The 23094-nt window shown below is 40.6% G+C and overlaps 1 protein-coding gene across 3 annotated transcripts in view; it reads left to right on the top strand.

Annotated features, from left to right (window-relative positions):
- The window catches only part of atg5 (ATG5 autophagy related 5 homolog (S. cerevisiae)), a 207288-nt gene that overhangs the window by 175980 nt on the left and 8214 nt on the right, over positions 1-23094 (top strand). For all 3 annotated transcript variants that reach the window (XM_078542505.1, XM_078542504.1, XM_078542506.1), the window contains exon 7: positions 8101-8218. In XM_078542505.1, coding sequence (XP_078398631.1) covers positions 8101-8218 — 118 coding nt within the window. The remainder of the gene's footprint in view (positions 1-8100; positions 8219-23094) is intronic.

Here is a 23094-nt window from a genome sequence, read left to right as displayed (position 1 = left end):
CACAAGTCAGGAGTGTGATGGAATACTCCCCAGTTGCCTGGATGAGTGCAGGTCCCACAACATTCAAGAAGCTTGACACCGTCCAGGACAAAGCAGCCTGCTTGATTGGCACCACATCCACAAACATTCACTCCCTCCACCACCAACGCACAGTAGTAGCAGTGTGTACCATCTACAAGATGCACTGCAGGAATTCACCAAGGCTCTTTCAACAGCACCTTCCAAACCCATGGCCACTACCATCTAGAAGGACAAGGGCAGCAGATAGATGGGAACACCACCACCTGGAATTCCCCTCCAAGTCAGTCGCCATCCTGACTTAGAAATATATCGTCATTCATTCACTGTCGCTGAGTCAAATTCCTGGAACTCCCTCCCTAACAGCACTATGGGTGTACCTATACCACATGGACTGCAGCAGCTCAAAAAGGCAGCTCATCACCACCTTGTCAAGGACAATTAGGGATGAGCAATAAATGATGGCCCAGCCAGTGAAACCCACATCCTGTGAATGAATTAAAAAAAGCTTGCACTATTGGTGGTTGAGCCTTCAGCTGCCTATACACTAAGCTCTGGAATTCCACCCCTAACGTCTATCTCTCTCTTTTTTCCTTGAAGAAACCCCTTAAAAACTCGTTCTTTGACTAGGCTTTTGGTCATCTGCCCCATTACTTCTGTGTGGCTCGGTCTCATTTTTTCCCTATAATGCCTCCTATGAAGCGCCTTGAGATGTTTTATTATGTTAAAGGTGCTATATGGATACAAGTTATTAGATTTAGATGTTACCCTACATTATCCCATGCAATTTGGGGGAGTTACAAGGAATATAGTGGTAGTAGGGGACAGTATAGTCAGAGGGATTGACACCGTTCTCTGCAACAAAGGGAATGAGTCCAGATGGCTGTGTTGCCTGCCCGGAGCCAGGGTTTGGAACATTTTTAGAAAAGGGCATAAGCCCAGACGGCTGTGTTGCCTGCCCAGTGCCAGCGTTCAGGACATCTGCCCAGGGCTGGAGAGGAACTTGCAGTGGGAGGGGAATGAACTTGCAGTGGGACAGGGAGGACCCAGTTGTCGTGGTCCATGTTGGTACCAACGACATGGGCAGAACAAAGAAGGAGGTTCTGCACAGTCAGTATGAGGAGCTTGGCACCAAATTAAGAAGCAGTACCTCAAAGGTCATAATCTCTGGATTATTACCTGAGCCACGTGCAAATTAGCATAGGACAAATCAGATTAGGGGGATAAATGCATGGCTCAAAGACTGGTGTGGGGAAAGTGGGTTCTGGGGCACTGGCACTAGTACTAGTGAAGATAGGATCTATACCTTTGGGATGGTCTACTCCTGGACCATGCTGGGACTGGTGTACTTGTGAGCCATATAACTAGGGAAGTAGGAGAGGGTTTTAAACTAAGTAGTGGGGGTATGGGATCAAATCTGGGAAAATGTGGTAAATCAAAGTAGAGACGAGGCAAAAGAGAAACATTATTACGGGAAATAAAAAACAACCATGACGGGAAGGGATAGAATACAAAACTAACAAATCAACAGACGAGACTTATTAAAGACAAGATAAAGATTAGAACAATTATTAAAAGAATTAAAGGATAAAACTAAAGGCTCTGAATCTGAATGCATGAAGCATTCACAACAAAATAGATGAACTGAGACCGCACATAGAAATAAATAAGTACGATTTGATAGCCATTACAGAAACATGGCTACAGGAGGACATGGATTGGGACCTCAATGTTAAAGGGTATAGGACATTTAGGAAGGACTGGAAGCGAGCAAAAGGTGAAGGTGTGGTTCTGTTAGTTAATGATGGTATTAGCACAATAGAGAAGGAGGACGTAAGCTCAGGAAACCAGGATTTGGAAACGGTTTGGGTAGAGTTGAGAAATGGTAAAGGCAAGAAGTCACTTGTGGGAGTCGTGCACAGGCCCCCTAATAGTAACCACAAAGTAGGGTGGAGCACAAAGGAAGAACTAATGGGAGCTTTTCAGAAAGGCACGGCAACAATCATGGGAGATTTTAATCTACATATAGACTGGAAAAGTCAAATGGACAAAGGTAGCCTAGATGAGGAGTTCATAGAATGTTTCTGAGATTGGCTCCAGAACATGCTGTTCTAAGAAACTATCAGAGAGCAAGCTATACTAGACCTGATATCGTTCAACGAGATGGGATTAATTGATGATCTCATTGTGAAGGCGCCCCTAGGTAGCAGCGACCATGATATGATTGAATTTTGCATTCAGCTTGAGGGAGAGAGGAGTGGGTCTGAGACTATGTTTCTAAACTTAAATAAGGGCAATTATGAAGGCATGAAAGCAGAGCTGGCTAAAGTGAATTGACAAATTAGATTAAGGGATAGGTCAATAGAGATGCAGTAGCAAACATTTAGGGGGATATTTCAGAATACACAATAAATACATTCCAACAAGAAAGAAAATGTCGAAGGGATGGACACACCATCCGTGGTTAACTAGAAAGGTTAAAGATAGTATCAAACTTAAAGAAAAAGCATATAATTGTGCAAAGGTCAGAAGATTCGACAATATAAGGAACAACAAAGGATGACTAAAAGATTAATAAGGAGGGAAATTTAGAGTGTGAGAGAAAGCTAGCCAGAAATATAGAAACAGATAGTAAGAGTTTCTATAAATATTTTAAGAAGAAACGAGTTAACAAAGTGAGTGTTGGTCCTATAGAAAGTGAGTGTGGAGAATTGATAATGGAAAACAAGGAAATGGCAGATGAATTGAACAGGTACTTTGCATAAGTCTTCACTGTAGAGGATACAAGTAACATCCCAGAAGCAGCTATAAATCAGGAAATGGAAAGGAGGGAGAAACTCAGGAAAATTACTATCACCAGAGAAGTGGTACTGAGTAAAATAGTGGAGCTGCAGGCTGACAAGTGCCCATGTCCTGATGGACTTCACCCTAGGGCCTTAAAAGAAGTGGCTAGTGAGATAGTTGATGCATTGGTTTTAATTTTCCGTAACCCCCTAGATTCAGGGAAGATCCCATTAGACCGGAAGATAGCAATTGTAACTCCATTATTCAAAAAGGAAAGGAGACAGAAAGCAGGAAAGTACAGGCCAGTTAGCTTAACATCTGTCATTGGGAAAATGTTAGAAGCTATTATTAAAGAAGCTATAGCAGGGCACTTGGGATAAGTTTGAGGTAATCAGGCAGAGTCAAGGGAAATCAGAATCAGGCAGAAAAGGAACTCATGTTTAACCAACTTATTGGAGTTCTTTGAGGAAGTAACTTGTTTTGTTTATTCATTCAAGAGATGTGGGATAAGCCAGCATTTATTGTCCATCCCTAATTACCCTTATTCAGAGGGTCTGGAGTCACATGTAGGCCAGACCAGGTAAGGATGGCAGATTTCCTTCCCTAAAGGGACAATTAGTAAACCAGATGGGTTTTTACAACAGTTGGCAATGGCTTCATGGTCATCATCGGAGTTAATTTTAGATTTTTTGTTAAATTCAAATTTCACCATCTGCCACGGTGGGATTCGAACCCGGGTTCCTAGAGCATTACCCTGGGTTTTCTGGAATACTAGCCTAATGACGATACTACTATGCCACCTCCCCATGTGCTATGGATAAAGGGGAACCGGTGGATGTGCTGTACTTAGATTTCCAGAAGGCATTTGATAAAGTGCCACATCAAAGGTCATTGCAGAAAATAAAAGCTCATGGTATTGGGTATACCATATTGACATGGATAGAAGATTGGCTGGCTAACAGGAAGCAGAGAGTAGGCATAAATGGATCTTTTACAGGTTGGCAAGATGTAACGAGTGGTATGCCACAGGGATTAGTGCTGGGACCTCAGCTGTTTACAATTTATATAAATGAATTGGATGAAGGGATGGTTGCCAAATTTGCTGATGACACAAAGATAGGCAGGAAAGTAAGTTGTGAAGATGACAAAGGAAGCTACAAAAAGATATAGGTTAATTGAGTGGGCAAAGATCTAGCAAATGGAGTTTAATATGGAAAAATGTGAAATTGCCCATTTTGGCAGGAAGAATAAAAGAGATATCTTTTATCACCAGAGATTGCAGAGCTCTGAACTGCAGAGGGATCTCGGTGCATGATTCGCAACGAGCTAGTGTACAGGTACAGCAAGTAATTAGGAAAGCTAAAAGAATGTTATCATTTATTGCAAGGGGAATTGAATACAAAAGTAGGGAGGTTATGCTTCAGTTATACAGAGCACTAGTGAGACCACATCTGGAGTACTGTGTACAGTATTGGTCACCTTATTTAAGGAAGGGTGTAAATGCGTTGGATGCAGCAGTTCAGAGAAAGTTTACCAGACTAATACCTGGAATGGACAGGCTGTCTTATGAGGAAAGGTTGTTCAGGCTAGGCTTGTATCCGCTGGAATTTAGAAGAGTAAGAGGTAACTTGATTGAAGCATATAAGATCCTGAGGGGTTTTGACAGGGTGGATGTTGAAAGGATGTTTCCTCTTGTAGAAGAATCAAGAACTAGGGGTCACTGCTTAAAAATAAGGGGTCGCCCATTTAAACCAGAGATGAAGAGAAATCTGAGGGTCGTGAGTCTTTGGAACTCTCTTCCTCAAAAAGGTCTGGAAGCAGAGTCTTTGAATATTTTTAAGGCTGAGTTGGATAGATTCTTAGTAAGCAAGGGGGTGGTAGGTTATGGGGGGTTGGCAGGATTAAGATTTGAGGTTACTATGAGATCAGCCATGATCTTGTTAAATGCTGGAACAGGCTCAAGGGGGCAAATGCTGCTCCTTGTATGTACAAAGACTTCTGACTTGTAAAATGAACTGCACTCATAATTGAGAATGCTTCAATCATTCAATGGGTCTATGGTGACAACAGACAAATGCTCCACACCTGAAACCTCAACTTATCTGTTATTGACCCCCTGTGCTCCCCCCCCCCCCCCCCCCCGGCCCCATACCCAGATGCTTGACTGGCTTTTGAGTGCTTGCATCATATATTCTGGTTTTGTTTCAGATTTCCAGTGTCAATAAATTTTTGCTACATTATTATATGTATACAATTGTCTGGAACATGGGAAACCCTTGTCTTTAATTTTTAAGTGCACTGTAATTTCAGTGTACTTGGAACCATAAAAGATACGTGCCAAAGGCAAAGATTTCACCACATATACATTTCTGGAATGTAGTAAATTTTCTGTTCCAAATTAAGTAATATTTCACTGTACTCCAATACTTTTAAGTGATTTATTAGGTAAATATATGCATTGAATATTTTTCATTCATGGGATGTGGATATTGCTGGCCAGGCCAGCATTAATTGCCCATCCCTAATTACCCTTGAGACGGTGGTGGTGAGCTGCCGTCTTGAACTGCTGCAGTCCATGTAGTGTATTGTGCTGTTAAGGAGGGAGTTCCAGGCTTTTGACCCATAGAGTCAGAGGTCTACAGCACAGAAAAAGGCCCTTTGGCTCATCGAGTCTGCGCCAGTCAACTAAGTACCTAACTATTCTAATCCCATTTTCCAGCACTAGGCCCATAGCCTTGTATGCCATGGCATCGCAAGTGCACATCCAAATACTTCATAAATGTTATGAGGGTTTCTACTTCTACCACCCTTTCAGGCAGTGAGTTCCAGATTCCCACCACCCTCTGGGTGAAAAAATTCTTCCTCACATCCCCTCTAAACCTCCTGCGCCTTACCTTAAATCTATGCCTTCTGGTTATTGATCCTCCACCAAGGGGAAAAGTTCCTGCCTGTCTACCCTATCTATGCCCCTCATAATTTTATACACCTCAATCTCCTCTGCTCCAGGGAAAATAACCCCAGTCTATCCAATCTCTCCTCATAACTAAAGCTCTCCAGCCCAAGCAACATCCTGGTAAATCTCTTCTGCACACTCTCTAATGCAATCATATCCTTCCTATAATGCGGATTCCAGAACTGCACGCAATAGCTGTGGCCTAACCAGCGTTTTATACAGTTCCAGCATAACCTCCCTGCTCTTAATTCTATGCCTCGGCTAATAAAGGCAAGTATCCCATATGCCTTCTTAACCACCTTATCTACCTGTCCCGCTACCTTAAGGGACCAGTAGACATGCACACCAAGGTCCCTCTAATCCTTGGCACTTCCCAGGGTCCTACCATTCATCGTGTATTCCCGTACCTCATTTGTCCTGCCCAGGTGCATCACCTCACACTTATCTGGATTAAATTTGCCACTGATCAGCCCATCTGACCAGTCCGTCTATATCCTCCTGTAATCTAAGTGACCCAGTGACAGTGAAGGAACGACGATGTATTTCTAAGTCAGGATGGTGAATGTCTTGGCGGGGAGCTTGTGGATGGTGGTGCTCCCATGTGTCTGCTGCCCTTGTCCTTCTAGATGGTAATGGTTGTGGGTTTGGAAGGTGCTGTCTAAGAAGCCTTGGTGAGTTCCTGCAGTGCACCTTGTAGATGGTACACACTGCTGCCACTGTTCGTCAGTGGTGGAGGGAGTGAATGTTTGTGGAAGGGATGCCAATCAAGCGGGTCGCTTTGTCCTGGATGGTGTCAAGCTTCTTGAGTGTTATTGGAGCTGCACTCATCCAGGCATGTGGAGAGTGTTCCATCACACTCCTGACTTGTGCCTTGTCGGTGGTGGATAGGCTTTGGGGAATCAGGAGGTGAGTTACTCGCTGCAGGATTCCTGTCCTCTGACCTGCTTTTGTAGCCACATTATTTATATGCCTAGTCCAGTTCAGTTTCTGGTCAATGGTAATCACCAGGATGCCAATGTTTTTTGTTAAATAACTGTTCTTTGAAGGATAAGTATCCAACTGAATTAACTAGTGTGCTGCTTTTTGATAGTATGAATATGAATATTTTTCTGCCCAATTATTTTTTTTACCTTTGCTGTATTCTCATCCCTAAATTTAGTCTATAGCACACAAACTGTGATGATGTGTTCTTTCCGCCAGAGGAAGCATTTTCTGGCTGCCCATGACTAGTCTCCACCTTTTTTAAATTGTGAACTTGGAGTTATGTCAGCCTTATAATTCATTATATGTGAACTATTTTGGGTTGTTTGAGAGTTGTGGGAAGACAGAAATCAAGATACAATTTGCAGTTACATAATGCTTTTCACTAGTCGAACATCTCAGAGCTAACCATAGTCATTGAATGCTTTAATCCTTATTGCATTATAAGCAAACACGGCAGCTGATTTATGCACAGCAAGGTTCCACAAAAGAAAAGCAACCAGGTTCTTTTTGTTAGCTGTATTAATTTAGGGATGAAGTTTGTCCAGGGCAGCTGGAGAGCTCATAATTCCTTTACAAATTGTACTAACTGCATCTACATGATCAAGAAGATGGAGCCTGTATCAGAGGAGATAATGAAAGGACTCTTCCTTCACCTGAGACAAGCGTTAAATAAACAATTGCATAAATGTTTGAGGTGAAAACATACAGCCACAGGAAAATTAAACCAATGTTGACTGGCTGGTAGTGCACAACTTCAACTTCAGGTTAGGTTTTCATAATGCACGCCAAGGCATTTATTGTCTCTCAAAACTTTCTGCTCCACTGTCTTCACATCTTCCATGAAATCAGTGACTTGTTCTGGAATATGAAAGCCATGAACATCTAACAGGCAACCAATAGCTTATCCACATGGTTCTTCATGTGCTATCACAGTTGGTGAGAGTACATAAGCTCTCTGAAGTATTCAGAGCCGTTTAAAACTTCAAAAACAGACTTCCCTGATTAGACGCAAAATGGGGAGAGCGGGGTAGATGATGAAACGTGATTATAGATGTAATGCGCTCAGTCTCCTCTCATTGCACAGCTGCATTCTTCACAGCTGCACTGTGTTGTACAGTATTTAATCCATACTATTGGAATAGCAGCAATGCATTGAAAGTACCTAACATTACTCATTCAGTAATGTTAAACGAATAGTGAAGATTGTTTCTAAGGTGTATAAGATTTTATTATAATGCATATTTCACGAAGACAGTACTGTATGGTTTCAAGCTGTGTTGAAACCCAATGATTGTAAACTTTTTTGAACAAGTTAAATCTGAGTGCTGAATTTGAAACAAATTTTATTCTCTGCTTTTCAGCCACTAAATGAACGACCATTTATTCAGAAGCTATTTCGTCCAATCAGTGCAGAAGGACAGCCACATAAACTTGGTGACTTGTTGAAAGAAATGTTTCCCGCTGCTGTAACTCCTGAAGGTAGAAATCTGATCCTTCATTAGCCATGTGACCCCAATTTTGTGTTGTGTTCTGTAACTTCTATTTGATACTTTGTCCTTTTTGTAATTTTTGTTTTGAATAATATAAATTTTAAATTATGAAGCTATTATATTTGATCTATTGATGATTCTAGCAGCCAGGATGTAATACTGAATTATAAACTTGCTATTAATTTGTCAAATCAAGTTACCAAAATTGTGGCTGTGTTTTTGGCTTCAAAACAGGAGGCCTGAAGGGAACTGGATTTTAAATATTTTGCCCTTCATTTAACTTCATTTCCTAACAACAGGTAGTGTATCCACAAATATAGCATCTTCAGTTACAAAACGGAAATTGGCCATTTGCCCAACATTTCTATATCTTGCCTGTGAGCGAATTGCTCGTAGATGTAATTGTATTTTCACTAAACCTCCTCATAAGATTTTTTTTAAGCAACAGAAAACAGTAAGGGGCAGAGACATTCGATTGTTTACTCAAATTGGCAGCTTTGATCGCAAAATGTTATACTCTGGTGTTAATTTTCAGGAGCCCACAATGTTGTGTTGCTGTTGACCATCGGAAAGTAGTTTGGAAAAATGGGTCGATTCTGCACCCAAATTTCCCGTTTGAAGCTTGGGGCCTTCTCTGGGGCCCCTTCTCTACTAGCATGTGCAGGTCCAAACCTATATAAATTAGGGCTCAGTTGACCCTTATATAATTTTCTGGTGTCAAGTGAGCTTCTGTCCCAGCATGAGTCCACGCTCATAAAAGCTAGACACAAAAATGTTTTTTAAAAAGCCTCGTAAATCAAGCTCCATGATTTTTAGGCACATTTTGAGTAACTTTTTACCTCCAAGGGCTTTGAATCATTGAATTATTATACTTTGTGATTTTGTTTACCTGGTGCCCACATTCTACCTGATTTGACAAAAAAAATTGTAGCAGTGGCAGTTAAGTGGGAAACAATATGACTTTCCTTCAACAACTCTGCTGCAGATCCCTGAGCAGGGCTCTTTTTAAATTTGTTATTGGGATGTGAGAGTTGCAGGCAAGGCCAGCACTATTTGCCCATCTCTAATTTCCTTTGAACATGTGAGCTCCCTTCTTAAACCACTGCAGTCCGTGTGGTACAGGTGCACCCACAGTGCCATTAAGAAGGGAATTCCATGATTTTGACCCAATGCCATTGAAATCAGGATGGTTTCTTCGGGGCTTCTTCACTGCAGGGAGCAGTCTTTGGCGCATTATTCCTTCCAGCCATGCTTCCTTACTCCAACCAATATCTCTGACAGCCAAATAGAATGTCTCATATATGGATGAGCATCTGTGTTTTAAATGCAACAGGCTGGCCCAATTTTGCACTTTCGAGCCAACAAACCGTATGCCTGACTTTCAGTGCACTTTCTCCTTGTGTTCATAAACATAAGCGCACACATTTGGTAGAGAGCATTGTTATGGTAATTTAATCCTAGAAAATGAAATTGCATAGCATGATTAATCATCTCCTTGTATACTTGTATTTAGTATTTTTAGTATATAAAAATATTTAGTATTTTATGTTTTATTTTGCTGCATTGTTTATTCCCAGTAGTAGAAGATCTTCAGTTTAGTGAAGAAACCAAAATAATGACCAGAATAATTCTCAAAAGAAATGGAGTGATGTGATGTTTCCTCTTCCCCTTCTGACTGACTTTAAAGTTACTTGATTTTTTCAGTTTCTCCCTGCAGTTAATTTTTTGTGATGGCTGTTCATACTTGTTGAATTGTTTTCATATGACCCATAGTAGCTCTGAAGTGGATGTTGATCTGCTTCCTGTCTGTGTCTCTGATTCCTAACAATCTTTAGCGAAGGTTGATTTGATGTTTTATGAAAATAGAATTCAAAATCATTCAGCTGAAGAGACTTATATCTGTTCACTGAGATTTCTGCAGAGACGTGGAATGGCTTTTTTATTTATTCCTGGAATATACAGTGTTTTCCTGAAAACATAGGGGAATATAAAAATAGCACACTCTATGCAGCTGTTAATTTGGACGGGAAATAGGCACAGTTGGCAGAAATGTATTAAAAGTTACACCCAGTAAAATTCAGAACTTGGGTGGGAGGAGCAAAAAGTGCCCATGTATGGCAAGCCTTATCAATCATAAACACTTAGGTTAATACAGAAAGCATAACTCACATGAGACAAGGATCCTAAAGTATTTATTATAGATAAAGGCCTGAACCATCAAAATGGTTGTCATTATCAGGTTATTGTACAAGAAATAATTACCATAGAAGACCTTGGGTTTATCAACCAACTACAAATGATTCATGTTTCATTCACTTAATGTCACTGGATAAACAAATAATTGAGATTTATATATAACTGTCTATGTGTAGAAAGATGTCAGCATGTACTGACCACTCTTGCTTGCTGCAGCCCTTTATGACCTGTAGAGCTGCAGCTCAGTTTCTTTCTGTTGCTTCCACTGGTACTCAATATGTGCTTGAACTCCACAAATTCAGAGAAAAATTTTCTAACAGGCCCGGAAGATGGTAATGGTTGCTTCCTTTATTGGTCAATTTAAACTTCTTTTTGTACTAATCAAGGAACAGTTTTTTCTAACATCTATCCCAGGAAATTTAAAACACTGAGATGGAGCAAGTTCCCAATGCTCCTGAAACTCCAGCAGAGGTACCTGCATAAGACCAAATCACTGTTGGTACAGCTAATAGAGGAAGATGGGGCACATTTGTATCACTGCATTTTCAGTGGGTTTGCAGTAGGTGGCAGACATTAACAACATTCATTCACAAAGACGATTATGTCAGAGAGGTTGGCTAAGCCAAATGCACTAAAACCCATCTATCTGTCAGAATAGGCTATTATGAATTCCGGTATGTATGCAACAGCTATCCTCAGGTAGCTTCCAGTGTTACTAGCTATATTGCTAATATTTATGGAAGTAGGCTTCATGCACAAAGAGTGCACAAAGCTGATCGGGACTTTAAAAGCTGGGGCACTATAGTTGAGGGAGAATTGAACATAGTAATGGTTATGAGTTGTGCACAAAAAAATCCATAAAATATTTGTTTTTATGGGCCAAAAGGTGAAATGGAATAAATTCTATCAGGGTTCTAACTGGACCAGCAAAGTCCTCGATACCATAGCTATATTATGTTGCTTGTATTCCTGTCAACACATTGGAAGATGACAGAGCAGTTTTTTTTAAAAATTATGTTAAATGGCTAAACATTTAGTATTTTCCCTCTAATTTTCTCTAGTTCTGTCAAATTGTTCTCGGTGATTAGTTGCTGAGAAGTTCTACAAGCTTTAGATATTCTGTTGGAATGCCCCAACTAATAATGGCTTTTCCTGACAACAACTCAGCACTGAAAAAAAACAAATAGTAATATAAGCCCATTATTTTAAAAAACCTACTTTGTCCATTGTCTTCCATATTTTCTTAAAAAAGAATACACAAGCATCCTGCTGGAATGTGGGATCTGTTGTGTTTCTTGGATAATTTACTCTTCAGGATAACTCCTAGGTACCTGGGATGAATGTTTTAAACATTATATGGATACCTGAGGGACCTGTGTGGGGCCACAGTTAAGGTCTCTGGCCATAGATGTTTGAGATACATGACGTTTGTCGGAAGGAATAGATGATGTGGATGCCTAGAGCCCGGTATGACTGCTTTACTGCAGCATCTTAATGCTTGGCCTCTAGGTAGAACAAGGAAATTGCAGAGCGAGCTTAAGAGTTTTATTCAACAGACTAAATTTGATGGTCCGCTGCTTGAGTTGCTGAAACTGGTTATGGAATGGTGTTCTGCTGCACTTCCTATTGTGGTGTTTGGGCTTTCATTGTAAATAATTTGAACCAAAAGTAAAGTACCTCTAAATCTTTAAAAGCTTATGAAACCATGGGAGACATTGCCTAACTAATCAGAGACGCAGCCTCATTACAGCCTTGGCTCAAAAGAGGACAAAAGCTGAATACCAGCCAAAAGAGATATTAAGAAAAAAGGTAGGAATCAGAAAGTAATAAGCAACTGAAAATAGCGACAGAATTTGTAAGAGTGTGGCCAGAGACTGACAGCAGACCAATTTGGTAGTGCAGTAGACAACTAAGATTAACATTAAGCAGAAATTAAACTGAGAAAATATTGAAGACAGTGGACAAAGTAGACTTTTATAATGTGCCTTTCCCATTTTTTGGTGGTGGTGTGTTGTCATTAGGATAAGTCATTATTATTTGGGGCATTTCAACAGAAAATGTGGTTGACAGGTTTACTGATTTTATTGTGAATTATGTAGCATTTAATACTATACCTTACTTTTAGTGTTATGTGCCCCTGTGGCAAAAAGTGACAACCAAATGGATATTCAAAAATATTTTAAACAATTTCATTAGTTCACATTTTAATTGGCAATTTTATTTATTTTATTTTACTCATTGCCTATTCTGAGTTAGTTTTTCATTGGAAATTCTAGCCAGCTTTTTTCCTGAACTCTATTGATACATTGCCAACCCCTCATGATTTGCCTTTTCTTATGAGTATGAAATTTGAAGCAATCAGTTGCAAATGTAATACAAAATTTGCATGTAGCTAAGTGTGATAAGACAAAATGTGCAGTAGTATGTTGGATTTAATGTGATTCGTAGGTATCAGCTGTTAAAATATTTCTCAACAATTTAATAGTAGAGCAAGATGCACAGCTTTAACAAAATGGCAAAACTTAGCTCACAACAAATAGGTTGAGAGAGAATCATCTCAGCATTGAAACAGTATAAGAAGACAGCCTTCTATGCAAAAGCAATATTTTCAGAACCTGTTCTTTGAAATTGATTTATCTGCCTTTTCTTTGTCTAGAATTGTTAAAAAGGTTTTTAGTATTTCTTGCTTAGGATTTGCTTCTGTATTTTCTTCAAAGCACAGTTTTCTAAATATTGTGAGGCCATTATATTTTTCTCCCTAGCTTCTCCCTCCTTTGTTCCTAATCTCTGATTTTTTGATCTTTTTGAAAGAAAAGGAAAGTGAAATTGTTTTCAGTTTAACATATCTACATTATAAGCAGCTTTGCTGATGGTATCTTTAATTAAACACACAGGCTGTAATCAGTAAATCTTTTCCAAAACACTCATGTTCTAACTTTTTACTTGTTCATGGGATGTGCGTTGGTGGAAAGGGCAGAATTGTTGCTCATGCCTAATTGCCCTTCAGAAAAAACATTAATAGCATAGCATCTGGAAAGAGCATGGTCTTTGACTAGAGGCCAGTAAACTGACTTTTACAAGCTACAAAACCATTCACACACCTTCATAAAAATAATAATTTTTAAATGTATAAAGTCATGTTTATTTGACCTCATCTTCTTTACATAAATTGTCACCTCTTTGCTAACAAAAAACTGATTTCATGGGCATTCAAAGTTTAGATTTAAACTCAGGCCCTTGAGAATATGTATCAAACGAGCCCTGACTATCTGGCCTCTAATTTCCAGGTGACTCACTCTCCAGTAGCATTGCACTAGCTCTGCCATTAAGAAAGCGAAAACATATAGAACTGGAGCAGAAAACTCAAAGTTCCCTTCTAATTTAGCTCGAGAGGTGTATGTTTTTATGTAATTTTTAATTGGTTTATTAATTTTTAATTTACCTCTAGTTTGGTTAGAATGTTTTTTATGGTTATACATATTTATTTACACAAAATTTAAGTTCTTGTATTAGTTGATGTAAGTCAAAAGGTAACAGTTGCAACAGCAGAAAGTCTATAAAATTAACAATGACCTGGATTTTGCAACCAGTGGCAAAGGAACAGTGCTCACCTTTCACCTCATTGACAGCTGCCCGCAAAGTTTTTGTGGACTTCAGAATGAATCATTTTCTGATTCAGTGTGGCGCCTGTCACAGGAAACCTAGGACATGTGTGAACAAGGGAAGAAACAGTGAGGCTCTTTAACCAACCATATTGAGGGCAATGTAGCCTCTAAACTCCAGAAGTGGAAAGCAAAAAATACGCGTTAGATTTAAATCATGTACAGAAAGTAAAATAAAGATTGAGAAAGATAGATGAAAGTAAGAGATGTCAAAGAGTTAGAAAAAAATGTCAACATTGATTAACTTCTAAAGGAATGTTCCTCCACACTTGTAAAATGTAACTTTTAGAGCCAGGGAGGTTATTTGGCAGTAAATCAGTTACTCATGAATCCACCAACACTAACACATTGTGGTATCTTTAGTGGGGAACTAGCGAACAAGTACCCCAAGTTCATGCCATTGCACTTCCTTCAATGCCAAGTAAATCAGCAAAGACTGCTACAGTGCACCCTGTGGAGAAGTGAGATATCTGACAGCAACTTCCAGATTTCAACATTTAAATGTTCATGTGCACACCACGCAGTTTGCTGTCCAATTTACTCTATAAGAGTGAGCACTGTTAGTCCCACTGTTGTTATAAACAAAAAATCTGTGCCTTGAGTGTTTCAAATGGTCCGCAGGGCTCAGGCCACATAGCAAAGTGGCCCCCTAAGACACAAAAAGCACTGTTATAGATTTGATTAAGGCTATTTAGCAATAAAGCTTCACAGCCACTATATACTAACTTCAGATATATCTAAACAAAGCACTTAAATATATTATAATTAGTCGTTCGATAGTACAGAACTTGGGTATTGCTATAAAAAAGATTTTTTTTGTCAAAGCTTTTCGTCTTGCACTCATCAGGACAATTCTCAAGAAAATGCCAATGTCAGGGGAAACAACACATTTATACTATATGAGAAGAGACTGCTGATCAGCACATTCTTATACAGTATAAATGTGTTGTACTCCCTGACATTGGCATTTTCTTGAGAATTGTATTATAATTATAATTATATCCTTCAGTGTAACTTGTGTCAGCCATGGCTCATTTGGTAGCACTTTTGCCTCTGAGTCACAAGGAATTACAGAACGGATTGCTAGTCAGCTTCAAGACAGAAAGCAGAGTGGGAATAAAGGGTAGTTTTCAGAATGACAGAAGTAAAAAGTGTTGTTCCACATAGGTCACTGCTGGAACCACTGCTGTTCACAATTAACGATTTGCACTTTGGAATCAAAACCACAAATTCTAAATTCATGGATGACACCAAATTGGGTGTCAATACTGAAGAAGATTGCAAAACATTACAGGGGGGTATTGGGCCAGAAGTTTCGAGGTGTGGCAGTCACAGTCGGATTGCCAATCCACTTGTTTTTACTTACCTAGGCCGGGAGCTGCACGTTCCTCGTGCGCTCTTCCAACCCATGCCTGGTGAAAAATGTGCAGCTCGTCCTCCAGGCCTTCCAGGGCACGGCAGCAGCATCAGGGCAACTGAAGCCATGCTGTCTTTTTATGGCACTGGCTGCCATAAACCAGCTAAGTTTAAAGTTCCCTGTGTTTAAATGCACTTTGAGAAGCCAGGGAGAAGGTAAGTCTATAAGATGATAGGATAGGTGTAGGATTGGTGGAGGGGTGGGGTAGGATATTCAGTCAGGGGATAGGAGGCAGTTGAAGGGTCAGGAGGGTAATCGGGAGGGTGTGGGAGGTCAGTCAGGGTGTCGGGAAGTTAGTTGGAGGTGTGGTCGGGGTGGGGAGTGGTTTCAGGGGGTTTGTGGGGTAGTCGGTGGGTCCAGTGGAGGATGAGGGCAGTCAGTAGCATAGTTACCCAGGAGGTAGGAGTGGTTTTAATTCTTCCAACATTTCCTGGATAACTATTCTGCTAAGAGAGCCGCGACCATCTGAAGTCTCTGATTTAAATCTGAGCTTCAGACGGTTCCCGGCACAGGGCAATTTTAACTTCCTGGGCAATTCCCGTGCAGTCCTTGCGTGGGGACTTCTGGCGGGGTCCCCCAGCGCATCATTTGAGGGAATCCCCCAGCGCACCTTTTGGGGGAGTCCCCTAAGGATAATGGGGTACGACCCTCTGAGATCAGGAATTCTGGGCTATTAATCTTGCAGAATGGGCAAATAATTGGCAAATAAAGTGCAACACAAATAAATGAGAGTTAGTGCATTTTGGTAAGAAAAATAGTTCACCTTATTGGAATGTGTGAATCTCAGGTGGTAGGGGTAGAGGAACAAAGGGATCTCAGAGTGCATATATATCAATTACTAAATTACGATATGTGCCATAGATTAGCAAGGCCATTAAAAAAAAACTCTAGGCTTTATTTCCAGAGGGATAGAATTTAAAAAGTAGTCAAGATATGTTAAATCTGTATTGAACCTTGGTCAGGTCATTCTTAGAGTACCACCTGCAGTTCTGGCCGTCACTTTATAAAAAGGATATAAAGGCACTGGAGAGGGTGCAGAAGATTTACAAGAATGGTACCAGAAATGCATGGGTATACATATCAGGAAATAAAAAAGAAGGCTGATGATGACTTAATTGAAGTCTTTAAAATTATGAAATGTTTTAATAAAGTGGATGCAGAGAGAATGTTTCCTCTTGTGGAGAAGAGCATGACTAGAGGCTAGCAACATAAAATAGTCACCAAGATGCCCAATAGGGAATTCAGAAGAAACTTCTTCACTGAAGAGTGTTAAAAATATGGAACTCCCTACTACAGCGTGTGGTTGAAGTGAATACTGTAGATTGCAGCAAATAAGTTGACCCGGCATATAAATCGATCCCTTTGCTCGGCTCCAGAAATCATGTTTTGCACATACTCAGCATATAAGTTGGCCCTCCTCTTCAACCATGACATGCTATACTCGCATTAGTAGTCAGCCTCAATTTTTCACCCCACAAATAGATGTTTTACTTACCAGTATCTTATAATTGGTGACCAGCCACATCCACACTGGCAGTTCACTGTTATACTCGGCATAAAATTTGACCCCTGTTTTTGGAGGGATTTTTCAAGGCTTCAAAGGTCAACTTATACGCTGACACCTATGATAAAAAAGATGCATTATTGGGAAATTGGGCAAGCACATGAGGGAGAAAGGAATGAATGGCTACAATAGTAGATTTAAATAAGAATTGATGGGAGGGCCCTTGAGTGAAGCATAAACATCAGCATGGACTGGTTGGGTCAAATGGCCTGTTCCTGTGCCGTATTGCCTATGTTTCATGTTCAAGTCCCCCATTTCAGTGTGTTGGAGGTGCTGTCTTTCAGATGAGATGTTAAACTGAGGTCCCATCTGCCTGCTCAAGTTATTTAAAAGATCCCATGGCACTATTTCACAGATTCTCAGAGTGCATATATATCAATTACTAAATTATCCTGGCAAATGTTTACCCTCAATCAACATCACCAAAAACAAAACAGATTTTCTGGTAATTACCATATTGCTGTTTGTCGGAGTTTGCTGTGCCCAAATTGGCTGCTGCATTTCCCCTATTATATTGGTGACTATGCTTCAAAAAGCACTTCAAGCACTTTGAAACATCCAGTGGTCATGAAAAATACTATGTTAATTAAGTTTTTCTTTAATTATATGCATCAAATTATTACATAAAGTTAATTACATTCAAGAGCATCTGGGTGCATTTATTGAATTTTAAGGTACAAGATTTTTTTTCACTATTCTCAGGAATAGTCCAATAATTGGGATGCCCTTCACAGAGCATTGTATACTTCTTTGTGTTTCAATCACTTAAAAGCTTGTTAACAGTAACTTCCATGGGTATGGACAGGGTAAATAATGAGAAACCGTTCCCACTCAAAAGAATATCAAGAACTAGGGGGCACAGATTCAAAATAATTGGCAAAAGGAGTAAATGTGATGTGAGAAAAAAAGTTTTCACCCAGAGGGCCATTGGAGCCTCGAACAAACTTCCTGAGAGGGTGGTGGAGGTAGGTTCAATCGAGGTATTCAAAAGGGAATTGGATTGCTACCTGAAAAGAGATAATGTGCAAGGTTACGGGGATAAGGCAGAGAAGGGACTAGGTGGAATGCTCTTTGAGAGAACCTGTTCAGACTCGATGGGCCGAATAGCCTCCTTCTGCACCGTAAAGAGACTGTGATACTGTGATGTCAAGAATGCTCCTAAGCCCTGAGGAACACCTGAGCAGGTTTGACAGAGTAGACATTGAGCAGGAGGATGAAAGTGAGATAGAAGGCTTTCAGGGTCTAAGTTTGAAATGAGGAGGGCCTGAAGAAGTTGCATACGGAGAAGTTGGAGGAGATCACTGAGAAAATACCTGAGGAGATGCAATTGAGAGAAAATGTGAGATGATGGCATGGAGTGATTTGAAGGGTAGGACCAAAGCTTAGCAGCTCATTGTGGCTTGAAGGGCCAGTGGAACTTGAGAATAAATAAAAAGAAAATACTGGAAAAACTCAAGAACCCCAAAGAAGAGTGATGTTGGACATAATTCTGTTTCACTCACCACAGATGCTGCCAGATCCACTGAGTATTTCCAGAAATTCCTGTTTTTATTTCAGATCTCCAGCATCTGTAATATTTTGCTTTTACTTTAGAACTTGAGAATAAGATTGCAGAGGCTTTGTGGGGCACAACCTGAGACAGCATAGACAATGGTATAGTGAAGCATGGGTGTGAGCAGGCTGGACTTAGGATTGTTGGAGTTTGGAACATTGGTGTACTGCCTGACCCCCGTACTCCGCTTCTTTCCCACCTTACTCTGAGGTTTCCTACGTCTGAAATTTCCTACGTCTGAAATTAGGGCTGGATGGAGGTAGGGAGATTTTAGTAGAAGAGGGTAATGGTGAGATGTTCACAAGAATTGAAGATTCAGTACTGTTGGGGTAGCCTGGTGGTAGCCGTGTTTCACTTTCTGAATTTAAATTTATAGAATAAAAACAGATTGCAGGTATGGGGTTGTTTATATCAAATGGCTTAAATTAGTTAAAACTATGCTCTCAAATGGAAGCTAAATAGCCTTTATTTTCCGCTCTTTCACATTATAAACAGTGTATTTGAGAAGATCGTATATCTTGGTCATTTGATTGCACGGGTGTTGAATTCAAATGCATGCTCACTGCCAGTGTAAACTGCGTCAAACAGAGAAGCTAATTTTGTACACGTGAATTCCTGACCATTTGTCTGACAATTTGAAGTTTTAAAGCATTATTAGCAGATTTTGATTTCACTCCACAACTTTGCCAGTTTAGTAACTAGAACTCTTGCCGTAAATTTGCATGCTTGGTGTGCCATGTAGCTTCGATTAGCAATAAAGTTCCTGTTGTGCATAATTTTGAAAAATAGAACTAACCTTTGCTTAGATTACATATGTAGCATTTAATTATAGTATTTGCTAGATAGGACACTAGATAAATCAGATTTATACCTGTGAGGATTAGTAATTGAAAGTAAACTTAGGTTAAATTAGATTGCTATTTCAAGTGTTTTGTTTAGGGAAGTTTTTTGCTTTCTATTAACTTGGGTGTCAGTTGATCAGATAACAGCAATGAAGCTTCCTATGGCTCAGTGAGTTTTATCAATCAATAGCTGGCTTATTTCATAAGGTTACAGCACAGAAGGAGAGCATTCAGCCTGTCATGTCCATGCTGGCTCTCTGACAGAGAAACTTAGCAAATTCCATTTCCCTGCCTTTTCTCTGTAACCTCTGCACATATTTGCTTAGCTTATTATGCATTAACCAATTGTGCTTATCCAATTCCCTTCTAGAAGCCATGATTGAACCTGCCTCCACCACACACTCAGGCAGTGCATCCTAGATCTAAACCGTTGCAAAAAAAGTTTCCCTCGTCATCATTATTTCTTTAGCAATTCACCTTAAATGGGTGTCCTCTGGTTCTCAACACTCCTGCCAATGACAACAGTTTCTCCCTATCTAATCAGTCTAGAACCGTCATAATTTTGATCACCTCTATCAAATCTCTTCTTAACCTTCTCTTGTGTCATCTGCAAATTTTGAAATCGTGCCCTGTCCACCCAAGTTGAGATTATTAGTATGGATCAAGGAAAGCAATGGGTCTGATAACAGCCCCTGGGGAATCCCGCTGTATACCTTTCCTCAATAAACAACTGTTAACCACTACTCTTTCCTATCACTCAGCCAACTTTGTATCCATGCTGCTACTTTCCCTTTTATTTCATGTGCTCTAACTTTGCTGGCAAGGCTATTATTTGACACTTTATCAAATGCTTTTTGTAGGTTCATGTACACTGCATTACCCTCATCAACCCTTTCTGTCACTTCATCCAAAAACTCAATCAATTAGTTAAACATGATTTGCCTTTCACGAATCTGCTCTGGATTTCTTTAATTAATCTACATGTCTAAGTGGCTGTTAATTTTGTGCTGGATTAGCGCTTCTGAAAGCTTTCCCACACTAGTAGTTTCTGTGTTTATACTTACACCCTTTTTTAAACAAGTGTATAACATTACAATTCTCCAGTCCTGTGTGACCACACATGCCCCGATGTAAGTGTGGCTTGATAGCAATGTCACTGGCACTTTCCATCACTTTGCTATTTACTGAGAGTAGACTGATGAGGCAGTAATTCACTGATTGAATTTGTCCTGCTTTTTGTGGACAGGACATACATAACTGAGCAATTTTCCACATTGTCGGATAGATGCTCATGTTGTGGCTGTACTGGAGCAACTTATGTAGTGTAGAGAGTCTTTGGAACTCCCTTCCTCAAAAGGCAGTGGAAGCAGAGTCTTTGAATGTTTTCAAGCCAGAGGTAGATAGATTCTTGAGAAACAAAGGGTTAAGGGTTACTGGGGGTAGGCGGGAGGTTACGGTCAGATCAGCAATGCTCCTATTGAATGATGGAACATGCTTGAACGGCCAAGGGGTATACCCCTGCTCCTAGATTGTATGTTTGTATGTACGTATGGCTAGATATAGATCACAAGCCTTCAATACTGCAGATGGGATGTTGTCAAAGCATAGTCTTTGCTGTATCAAGTGTGTTTCAACTATTTCTTGAGATCATGTGGAGTGAATCGAGTTGGCTGAAGACTGGCATCTGTGATGCTGGTGATCTCAGTGGGAGGCCGAGATGGATTATCTATTCGACACTTTTGGATGAAGGTGGTTGCAAATGCTTCAGCCTTGTCTTTTGCACGAACGTACTAGGGTCCCCCATCACTGAGGATGGGAATGTTTATGGTGCCTCCTCCTCCTCCAATTAGTTGTTTAACTGTCCACCACCATTCACGACTGATTGTGGCAGAAATTATGTCAGATGTCGAGACCTCAATATTACAGAAAACCTAGAGGAGTATACAAAGTGCAAGAGTGAAATTAAAAAGGAAATTCAGAAAGCAGAGAGGGCACGAAAAAGTACTTGCAAGCAAAATCAAGAAAAATTTAAAGATGATAGAAATATATAGAGGAAGAGAATAACTGAGGAAAGAGTAAGATCCATTAGAAACCAAAAAGGTAACCTGTGCAGAGGAGGAAGACATGGCCATGGTTCTAAATTAATACTTTGCATCTGTCTTAACAAAGGAGGGGGACAATGCAGATATTATGCTTAAGGAGAGGCAATATGTTGTATTGGATGAGATAAACAGAGAGCAAATAAATACTTCTATTTATTCATTTACAGGATGTGGGCTTCACTGGCTAGGCCAGCCTTTATTGCTCATCCCCAGTTGCCCTTGAGAAGCTGGTGTTGAGCTGCAGTCCATGTGGTGTAGGTACACCCACAGTGCTGTGAGGGAGGGAGTTCCAGGATTTTGACCCATCGACAGTGAAGGAACGGCGATATATTTCCAAGTCAGGATGGTGAGTGGCTTGGAGGGGAGCTTCCAGGTTGTGGCGTTCCCATGGATCTGCTGCCCTTGTCCTTCTAGATGGCAGTGGGTTGTGGGTTTGGAAGGTGCTGCCTAAGGAGCCTTGGTGAGTTTCTGCAGTGCATCTTGCAGATGCTGCCACTGTGCATCGATGGTGGAGGGAGTTAATATTTGTGGAAGGTGTGCCAACCAAGTGGGCTGCTTTGTCCTGGATGTTGTCAAGCTCCTTGAATGTCGTTTGAGAACATTTCATCACACCCCTGACTTGTGCCTTGGACGGTCTTTGGGAGTCAGGAGGTGAATTACTCGTTGCAGAATTCCCAGCCTCTGACCTGCTCTTGTAGCCACAATATTTATATGGCTCATCCAGTTCAGTTTCTAGTCAATGGTAACCCCCAGGATGTTGATAGTGGGGGATTCAGCGATGGGATGCCATTGAATGTCATGGGCGATGGTTAGATTCTCCCTTGTTGGAGATGGTCATTGCCTGGCACTTGTGTGACACAAATGTTACTTGCCATTTGTCAGCCCAAGCCTGGATATTGTCCAGGTCTTGCTGCATTTGGACATACCATTAGTGACTCTTCAGTATCTGAAGAGTCGCGAATTGTACTTAACATTGCATAATCATCAGCGAAAAGCCCACTTCTGACCTTATGATGAAAAGGAGGTCATTGATGAAGCAGCTGAATATGGTTGGGATTAGGACACTACCCTGAGGAACTCCTGCAGTGATGTCCTGGAACTCAGATGATTGACATCCAACAACCACAACCACCTTCCTTTGTGTTAGGTATGAGTCCAAACAGCAGAGTTTTCTCCCCCTGATTCCCACTGATTCCAGTTTTGCTACCGCTCCTTGATGCCGCACTCGCTCAAATGCTGCCTTGATGTCAAGGGCAGTCACTCTCACCTTCACCCCTGGAGTTCAGCTCTTTTGTCCATGTTTGAACCAAGGTTGTGATGAGCTCAGAAGCTGAGTGACTCTGGTGGAACTCAAACTGAGCATCAGTGAGCAGGCTATTGCTAAGCAAGTGCCACTTGATACCACTGTTGCTGACCCATTCCATCACTTTACTGATGATCGAGAGCAGACTGATGGGGTGGTAATTGACCAGGTTGGATTTATCCTGCTTTTTCTGTACAGGACATACCTGGGCAATTTTCCACATTGCC

The sequence above is a fragment of the Cetorhinus maximus genome, chromosome 5, assembly GCF_964194155.1.
Source record: "Cetorhinus maximus chromosome 5, sCetMax3.hap1.1, whole genome shotgun sequence".
Classification (NCBI taxonomy): Eukaryota; Metazoa; Chordata; class Chondrichthyes; order Lamniformes; family Cetorhinidae; genus Cetorhinus; species Cetorhinus maximus.
The sequence above is the reverse complement of the archived record's forward strand: the minus strand, read 5'-3'. Positions and strand labels throughout refer to the sequence as shown.